At 41.2% G+C, this 10335-nt stretch overlaps 1 protein-coding gene across 1 annotated transcript in view; it reads left to right on the top strand.

Moving 5' to 3' along the window:
* Positions 1-2356: 2356 nt before the first annotated feature.
* The window catches only part of LOC103291129 (ABC-type organic anion transporter ABCA8-like), a 52097-nt gene continuing 44118 nt past the window's right edge, over positions 2357-10335 (top strand). Inside the window, exons 1-3 of the mRNA XM_054709160.1 lie at positions 2357-2489; positions 5362-5463; positions 9335-9539. Coding sequence (XP_054565135.1) covers positions 5368-5463; positions 9335-9539 — 301 coding nt within the window. The 5' untranslated portion in view covers positions 2357-2489; positions 5362-5367. The remainder of the gene's footprint in view (positions 2490-5361; positions 5464-9334; positions 9540-10335) is intronic.

Below are 10335 nucleotides of genomic sequence, written 5' to 3'. Positions count from 1 at the left end.
CAGCCAGATGATATCTTGGGTTATAAGACAAGTCCTAATAGATTTGACATACAAAATAAATTTTCTCACTATACAGTAATAGATTTGAACTAGAAATTAATCACCCAAAAATAACAGGAAAATTGGTAGAGATTTGGAAAGGAAACAACACATTGCTAAATAATTCATGTCTCAAAGAGTAAGTCTCGAGGGAGATTAGAAGAAACTTGGATCTGAATGAAAATGAGAAATAGAGGAGTAAAAATTCTGATTTCCAGGTGAGATTATCAATTGGGCAGTGGTGAGTTTTGTGTAAAGAGGAGCTTCCCTCTGATGAAGCTGTTTCTTTTCTCATGGTTTGAAGATAGTGCTTAACATTTTTGGTGTGAGCCCCAATCATCTTGGACATAATAGAGGAAAGCTTATGCATATTGGATTTCCTCTACTCGGTTGCTCTTATGATATGATACTGAGTATACATGCCAGTATAATATGATACCGAGTATATTGATTTCAGAGTGAGGAAGGGGAGGGAGAGAGGGTTAGAAACATCAATGATGAGACTCATTGATCGGCTGCCACCTGCCAACTGGCTGCCACCTACACCCCTATAGTGGATGGAGCCTGCAACCCTGGCATGTGCCCTGTCCTGGTTTATGTGTCAACACCACCACACCAGCTGGGCATCTAGATAGATCTTACCCTGTAAGTCAGTGGCCAAATGACTCATTTAAAACCAAATGTTCTGGAGGAAATGAATAGATAGACATAATTTGCAGCCTCAGTGGAGAACTTCCTATTTCCACAATCTGCTTAGGTTGGAAGAAATCCTCCGCAACTAAACTAAAGGGCTTCATCCCCTCGCACCCTCACTCAAAACACCAACTCCAAGAGCCAACCCTCACTGTGCAAGATGAAGTTCATCTTCACTGAGTTCCATGTATTTTCTAATTGGCAAGTTAGGCAAAGGCTCAACTTTCCATTGAAGATGGTGCACTCACTTTCTTTCCCAAACTGCTAGTCTTCTGCCTTGCAGTTGTTGGACAGTTGCTATGCAACACCACCTAATGAGCTCTCTTTAAAACATAAGGAAATGGCTAGGCTGGTTTGGTTCAGTAGTTGAGTGTCAACCTATGAACCAGGAGGCCATGATTCCATTCCCAGACAGGGCACATTCCTGGGTTTCGGGCTCGATGCCCAGTATGGGACATGCAAGAGGCAGCTGATTAATGATTCTCTCTCATCATTGATGTTTCTAACCCTCTATCTTTCTGCCTTCCTCCCTGAAATCAATACAAATATATATATTTTAAAAAATAAAACACAAGGAAATGCTTGAGAGTTAGACAATCACCTGGGGACTACAAAGAGTAGTGCCTGAATACACTGAAAAGGAAAAGAAAAAAAGAGACTATTGGCTTTTGGTCCTCTGATTCAACTATAAGACGCAACAGCCCTTTTTTTTTTTTTTAATCTTCACCCAACGATACATGTTTGGGGAGAGAGAGAGAGAGAGAGAGAGAGAGAGAGAGAGAGAGAGAGAGAGAGAGAGAGAGATCAATGAGAAGAGAGAATCATCAATCAGTTGCCTCCCATACAGGCCCCAACCAGGGATCGAACCTGAAACCTAGGTATGTGCCTGACCAGGAATGGAACCAGTAACAGTTTGGTACCCAAGCTGATGCTCAACCAACTGAACCATTCTGGCCAGGAACAAATATAAGTCTTAACTACAGAAAAGGTTACTCCCTGCAGTCTCTGTGGAAGCCTGAAAGAGTTTATCTGGTTTTTAGTTAATTGTGTCCATGGTGCCATCTCCATCTCAAAGTGACTGCCGATTTGGCTAAGTAATTTGCTGCATTTTTGTTTTTATTCAGAAGCCTTCAGTAGATCCTGATTAGCGATCAAATATGAGACGTTCCCCGTGTGTTCTTCGAGTCAGTAGCTAACGGAGAGGGGCACAAAGGCGTGTTACTGTGCAATTAGAATTGTCTAAGGAGATTGCTATCAAAGACCGAGGCAGGTTCTAACGTAGTTACAGAACATGGTTGCTTTTTGAGCTTGTGAAAAGATTGTTACCCGTGAGATAGTACTGATTTTTAAGTAGGATAATATCAGTTGGGAAATAGACTTTTAAAACATTTTTAACTTTTTCTTGGGTCTGCTTCTTGGTAAAAAATAAATTTATTCTGAAACTCTCCTGCTTCTGTTCATTCAACTGAGACACTGAGAATGAAGATAACATATAACTATTCAATTTTACAAAAAGATAGAGCGAGAGACAAATAGTCCGGGGCAGTCACATGAGTGTGCTCGTGGGCAGGGCCAACAGAACTGAGATCATAGCCTCTCCTGGAAATAGTCTCCCTGGGAGCTTTCCCCTGAAGCCAAACTGTTAAAGCAAAATCTGTAGATGTGGCCGAGATCAGGAAGGAATGTGACTTGCTTCCTTCTATATAAGAAGACCATGGATAAAATGTGTTTCTAGATGTGCTTCGCATTTCTCAAAGGTAAGTTCATTGTCTTTTTCTGTTTTGTTTGAGAGAGTGTGTGTTTTTTTCTATCACAAAATTATAAATAAATCTTTAGGAATTGAAAGCCAACCAGCTATAGAGAAACTATTTTGAAAATGAATGGACTATTTGGATGTGTTTGGACATCTGGTATTTAAAATTGTAAAGATGAAAGCATTGAGTTACAACATACTTTTTTTTTTTAAATTTTGCAATTGTCACGTGGTTTTAAGCCAGAAACTGAATGTAGGAATAAGCTGAAATTTGTTCAGAGATTGTGGAGAACTGAGATTATTGACAATTCATTTGTACACCTGGATCGTCTTTGAAGGTCTTCACTTTTATTGCACAATAACTGGGGGGCATTGCGATAAACTGTTTTTCTGACTTTGAGACTGTTTACGAAAAACATTTACAGAAACACAGGGGTGGGCAAAAGCAGGCTGACAGTTGTGAGTACAACAAGCACAGCGTCTGTTCTTGTGTTACAATTATTTGCTAAGTATTGTCTCGTTTTCCATACGAAACACTGCGAACCTGCCTTTCCCACCCTGGCATGTCTGTTGTTCCCGCCTCTCGGGCTCGGGTCTAAGAATTTTAGAAATGAGAGCTGCCTTCTGGGGTTTTCTGCTCTGTGCACATCACGTACTGGGTCCAAATGTGAAATGCGCAGCTTTTCCTCATCCCAACACTCAATTGCTCTGCAGGACTCAGAGCTTTCACACGCCTACAGTGTAAACCTGTGGTTCTGAATGCAACAACCATAGGACAGGGGAAAGGTCAGAGTCAGTACCCTTTGAAACTGCCTACTACTTGTATGCAAAGGAATGCACGTGGTTGTGAGTCTTTGGATAAACTACAGAACATACGTAAGCTCAGGGAAAATACAGTAGACGATGCTACTTTACAATGGAAAGGCTAAGAGGTTGGAGCCAAGCTAACATGGTCATGCTACATTGGGCTGTGGCTGATTCCACAGTGAGGAGATCGCCCTCTTGGCCAGTTTACCCACCTGCACAGCCCTGCATAGTCGATTTAAAAGCAGTTATTCGGGTCCTGGACAGTTTTGCTCAGTGATTAGAACATCGACCCGCAGACCAAAGGGTCGCCCGTTCGATTCCCAGTCAAGGGCACATACCTGAGTTGCAAGTTCAATCCTCAGCCTTAATTAGGGGGTGGGGTGGGGGGGGGTGGGGGAGAGTATGGGAGGCAACCAGTGATATGTCTTTCTCACGTCAGTGGGGGTGAGGATTTTTTTCAATGGTTACTCTGAATTCTCTGCACTAGACCCATCTATGGGGATCCTGAGCCCCTCTCACTGGACACTCTCACCTAATGCTTTCTTTCCAAGAATCTCTTCCTCCCTCTGACTGCCTCTCCATGTGCTCTCCAACCTCTTCACTCAGTCCACGCCTCCCTAGACTTGCCTCTCAGCCTGAGGAACATCCATGCGTTGGATCTTCCTCCGGCAATGCCCTCTGGGGCTGCCGTGGCTGATAAGCCTGGCATTGGAACGGGCTTCCAGACCTTTTTCTCGTGCCTTGTCTTGAGGAAATAGCACAGCCCTGTCGGCATCTTCTTCCACAAGTGGAATGGGAGCTTCAGGCAGGGGCACCCTCACCCACTCGTTATCACGACGGAGGAGCCCATGACAATGGCCTGCTTTCTATCCCTGGCCAGTGTTGTGTAGCTTAGAGGGAGCAGACTGCTTGCTCTAAGTTCAGGACTTAAAAGCCAATTTCAGCGTGGAGCTGCTGCTCTCTGCTCCAAAGTCCTGGCCTAGTCTTCCGAGTCACCTGGCATGCTTCCCAGAAAACTAGGGATCGTCCCAGAATCCCTTACTTCCTATGGATCAGCTCAGATGCACAGTGTTCTTTGGGAGCATTCCAGTCCCACCGTGTTCAGGGCAGGCTCAGCGGGTCGTGTTGTGTGATATTGGTTATTAGGGCAATGGAAAGATGTGGCGCTATTGTTATGCATTGAGGCTTCTCCTTCTGGGAGGTATTCTGGGTCCTTGCTGGAAAAAAAAAAAAAAAAAAGCATGTATAAATTCCCCTACCTAATCCTCACCACACCTCCAACTCACTCTCTCCATCCTCTCCCTCCTCGCTCAAGGTTGCATATGCTAAAACTGTGACTTGCTACTTTTACCTGGAGGAGGGTGTGGTCTACTATGTATTTGTGGTACAATATCTGCAGAAAAAAATGCTGCTCTCTGCAGTCGACTTTGGGCAGAGCCCCTGGAATGTTTTCACAATAAGCTGGCCTACACACAAGTCAGAGGGTTCTGAGTTTCTCACCCAGCTAATGCTGTCCAAGCCCAGTCGGGTGGAATTTCTGCCTCCATCTGGAGCCCAAGTTCAAATGCATGACAGCCTCCCTATAGGAGCCTAGACACTCTATCGGACAATCTGGAATTACAACTAAAATACAAAATAACCATCCTGAATAAACAACAAAATAAATAAATAAATAATTCTTTTAAGTTTCAAAAAACATTTTTTTTAAAGAGTAACCATTATATCTTTAGGATAAGAGGGAAAACATGGAGGGGAGAAAGAAAACTTGATAACATTTAGCAGAAGGTAAGAATGTGGGCAAAACTAGAAGCAAAGGAAAACCAGGTTTAACATGAAACACAATGAAAAAAAGATCCTCCAAAACAAGAACTTATTCGTGAGGAAGTTGGGGGCAGCGGGGAGCGGGTACCAGTAATAAAAGGCTGACTTTGGAACCCTCAGATACTGGGCACTCAGATTCAGAACACTGGCCTTCTCAGGCTGCTCGTTTGTGTGTTTGCAGGATTTTTTCCCCAGTAAGACCATCGTATCTGCTTTACCTTCTCCCCTTTTCTTTTCTCATGAAACAGGGCAACATGAGTAAGAGAGAGAGAAGTGTGTGTCAACAAACCTGGGCCTTATTCTGCAAGAATTTGCTTAAAAAATGGAGAATGAAAAGGGAGTCCTTATTGGTATGATTCAATATCTGTTTCTCTTCTTTATTTATGATTGAATAGTGTTCATTTCTTCGGAGGTATCTCTGATTGTTTATTTCCCCTCCAGGAAAAAAACAACAAAAACACCTTGATACAATAAAAGAAATCTTTCTCAAGATATTTTTATTAAGTCCTGTATCCATTTTGAGTTTATTTTTGTGTATGGTGTAAGTTGGTGGTCTAGTTTCATTTTTTTGCATGTATCTGTCCAATTTTCCCAACACCATTTATTGAAGAGACTGTCTTGACTCCATTGTATGTTCATGCCTCCTTTGTCAAATATTAATTGAGCATAGTAGTTTGGGTCGATATCTGGATTCTCTATTCTATTCCATTGGTCTATATGTCTGTTCTTGTGCCAGTACCAGGCTGTTTTGAGAACAGTGGCTTTGTAATACAGCTTGAAATCTGGTATTGAGATCCCACCTACTTTGTTTTTCTTTCTCAGGATTGCTGTGGCTATTCAGGGTCTTTTTTTATTCCAGATGAATTTTTGGAAAGTTCTTTCTAGGTCTGTGAAATATGCCATTGGTATTTTAATGGGGAGTGCATTGAATCTATAGATTGCTTTGGGTAGTATGACAGGAAACCATAAAAATACTAGAGGAATCCATAGGCAAAGAAATCTCAGACATATGCCAAAGCAATTTCTTCACCGATACTGCTCCTAGGGCAATGGAAGCTAAAGAGAAAATAAACAAATGGGACTACATCAAAATAAAAAGCTTTTTCACAGCAAAAGAAACCATCAACAAAACAACAAGAAAGCCCACTGTATGGGAGAACATATTTGCAAATGTTATTACTGATAAAGGTTTAATCTCCAATATCTACAGGGAACTTATACAACTTAATAAAAGGAAGATAAATGATCCAATAAAAAAAAATGAGCAACAGACCTAAATAGAATCTTTTTGAAAGAAGACAGAAGGAAGGCCAAGAGACACATGAAAACATGCTCAAAGTCACTAATTATCCAAGAGATGCAAAGCAAAATGACAATGCGGTACCATCTCACACCTGTCAGAATGGCAATCATCAACAAATCAACAAACGACAAGTGCTGGCAAGAATTCAGAGAAAAAGGAACCCTCGTGCACTGTTGGTGGGAATGCAGACTGGTACAGCCACTATGGAGAACAGTATGGAGTTTCCTCAAAAAACTAAAAATGGAGCTCCCATTTGACCCAGTAATCCCACTTCCAGGAATATATCCCAAGAAACTAGAAACACCAATCAGAAAGGATATATGCACCTCTATGTTCATAGCAGCACAATTCATCATAGCTAAGATTTGGAAACAGCCTAAATGCTCATCAGCAGATGAGTGGATTAGAAAACTATGGTATATCTACACAATGGAATACTACACTGCTATAAAAAAGAAGGAATTCTTACCATTTGCAGCAGTATGGATGGACCTGGAGAGCATTATGTTAAGTGAAATAAGCCAGGCAATGAAAGAAAAATAACACATGATCTCACTCATTTATGGAAAATAAAGAACATTATAACCTGATGAATACAAAGATAGATACAGAGGCAGTAAAGCACCGAACAGACTGTCAAATTACAGAGGGAAGGCTGCGGAGTGTTGGGGAGGGAGGGAAATAGATCAACCAAAGGACTTGTATGCATGCATATAAGCATACCAATGGACACAAGACACTGGGGGGTGGGGTGGGATGAGGGCATGTCACAGGGGGTAGGGGAGGCTGGGGGAAGGTCAATGGGGAAGAAAAAAGGAGATATATGTACTAATATATATAATACTTTAAACAATAAAAAATATTAAAAATAAAAACAATATTTTGATTACACAGACTCATCATTTGAGGTCTGAAGGCACTGAAGTTGGTCAGCAGCAGAGAACCCAATCAATGTTTTAAAAGGCAATGGTCACACTTTTTTTAAAAAGTATATTTTTCATTAATTTTGGAGAGGAAGGGAAAGGGAGAGAGAGAGATAGAAACATCAATGATGAGAGTGAATCATTGATGGGCTGCCTCCTTCACGTCCCCGACTGAGGATCAAGCCTGCAACCCAGGCATGTGCACTGACCGGGAATCAAACCTGTGAACTCCTGGTTCATGGCCCGATGCTGAACCACTGAGCCACAATGGCTGGGCAATGGTCACAGTTTTTACCAGTGTTCCCACACATAGATCCTTGGGTTAGGATACTGGTATTCTGAAGATGTGGTAAACAAATCAACCCACAGAAATAGCAACTGGCACTTTTCTCTCTTGAACCTTTCTCTTAAAAAAAAAAAAAAAAGTAAATTATTCTCTTCAAAAATAATGGGTAATTTGGAAATGTGATTAGTGCCAAGAAGAAAATTAGTATTAGAACTTGTAATTTTACCATATAACAAAAATCCTGGTTAAACTTTGATATTGAAAAAAGGAAAATCAGAGAGGTATAGCTAAGTTGCATTTTTATCTAAGTAGGGATTTTACTGTATATCTATTGTGAAATTTTTTCTACAATCATGCATTTAGAGAACAGAGTGATTTCTTATTGGTAGTGTTTAAGTGACTAATATTGATAACTAACAAGATAGTGTCTCTCAGGTCGCCAACATGCTGTTGAGTTTCCAATACTAGAATCTAGGCATGTAACCAGTGCATTACCATTAATTGTGCAATGCCTTGAAACTGTCTCTATAACACATGCGCTTTCAGCAGAATCAAATACAGGCATACTTAGGAGGTATGTGGGTTCAGTTGCAGGCCTCCGTAATGAAGTGAGGATCCCAATAAAACTTGTCATAATCTTTCTGCTGATGGAGGGTCTTGCCTTCAACTTGTAAAAATGCACCATCTGTGAAGTGCAATAAAGCAGAGTGCAATAAAACGAGATTTGCCTGTACAGCATAAGTAGGTCACCACAGTAATATCAGCTGATAATTTTATATAATAAAGAGTTAATATGCAAATTGACCCTCATGCCCTCACATCATCACAAGATGGCTGCCCACATGTCATCACAAGATAGCTGCATCCAGGTCATCACAAGATGGCTGCTCCCATGTTATCACAAGATTGCCAGCTGGGGAGGGCAGTTGGGGGCGAGATCAGGCTGGCAGGCAGAAGCTGTTAGGGGCAATCAGGCAGGGAGGCAGGTGAGTGGTTAGGAGCCAGCAGTCCCGGATTGTGAGAAGGATGTCCAACAGCTGGTTTAGGCCCAATCCTGCTAAACTAGCAGTCGGACATCCCCAGAAGGGTCCCAGATTGGAGAGGGTGCAGGCTGGGCTGAGGGACACACACCCCCTTCAAGTGCACGAATTGTGTGCACTGGGCCTCTAGTTTATAATAGCTTGCCACTTTTGCCACTCATATTTTCATGATAAGTGCATGCTTTACACTGGCGCTGTGGATCAAAAAACTTAAACTCCTAGTAAGCCCTAGCTGGTTTGGCTCAGTTGATAGAGCACTCGCCTGCAGACCAAAGGGTCCCAGGTTCATTTCTGGTCAAGGGCACAGACCTTGGTTGCCGGCTCCTCCCGGCCTGAGACCTGGTTAGGGCTCAGGCAAGAGGCAACCAATTGATATGTTTCTTACCAATGTTTCTCTCTGTCTTTCCCTCTCTCTCCCAATCTCCCTAAAAATCAATGGGAAAATGTCCTTGGGTGAGGATTAACACAAAACAAATAAACTCCTAGTAATAGTTCATTGGTATGACCCAGACTGCTGAAATTTGTACTGTCCATATTGAAAATGGTTCAGAATGTGGTCTATATTGAAATGAGAAAAGTAAATGATACAAACTTCATAACCAAATGATGGTGGGTGACTTATTTGAAATCATCATTTTCTTTGTTTTTTTTTCTTCTTGCATTGTGTAGGAATGGTTGAGCTCATTGATCCTACTGCTTTCTTTGTACCTATATCCTATTTATCATGAAGTCGTTGATTTTTCTTCACTGCCTACTATGGACCTGGGACGGGTAGATTCATTTAACCTATCTACATTTGTGATTGCATATGCACCTTTCACCAGTACAACCCAACAGATAATGACAAAAGTTGCCTTGGCCTCCTGTATAAATGGTGAGTTTTCTAGCAATCTAAGAGGAATTTCTAATGTCAATAGTTAGTTCATTTGACTGCAGATGCGTGCATTTAATTTGTATGTCAGTTGATAACTGTCAGTTGTCACCATTTCTAGGTAATGTGAAATGTGAATGTATTTTTCTTTTCCAGAGCGTAAGAGGCCATATCTAAGTAAAAACTATGAATGTATTTCTTGCCAAGCAAGGGATTACCACTTGCAGTGTGCAGTCTTTCCAAAAAGAAATTGGCTGATGTTGTGTAGGGTTTGGGGAAGCATGGAATACACAAATGGGTAGATGTTGAAAAGGAGGAGTGTTTAGCGATTTGTTGACTTGTAGCTGTGGAAGCTTTGTTACTGGAATGAGACTATTGCTCTAGAATTTGCTTATTATTATATCCAAAATCAGCCAGTCTTTTTCTCCTCTTAAATTTTATTATAGGAATTTTATTCTCACCTTTCATTACCAAAAAGATTACCTAACTATATTTGAAGATTTTATTGAAGAGTATTCTATGTTTTAATTGTTCACCCTTTAGTGGTAAGGTACTTGTCAATGAAAAATAAGATGAGCATTCTTAATGTCAAGATTGTGTCTGTAAAAATGTCCTGAAATTTGACGAGAAGCAGCCTAGAGCAGAGGCAAGAGAACTGGACAAAGAGTCAGAGAACATTTGACTGAAGTAGTTCTGTGTTATGTCTATAGAACATTTCACAAGTCATCACCTTCTCTGAGTCTCACCACCATATTTAACATTAAGTTAACAATACTATATTTTTCATGAATATCCCAGT

The sequence above is a fragment of the Eptesicus fuscus genome, chromosome 20 (assembly GCF_027574615.1).
Source record: "Eptesicus fuscus isolate TK198812 chromosome 20, DD_ASM_mEF_20220401, whole genome shotgun sequence".
Taxonomy (NCBI): domain Eukaryota; kingdom Metazoa; phylum Chordata; class Mammalia; order Chiroptera; family Vespertilionidae; genus Eptesicus; species Eptesicus fuscus.
This window is presented reverse-complemented; position numbering and strand designations above follow the sequence as displayed.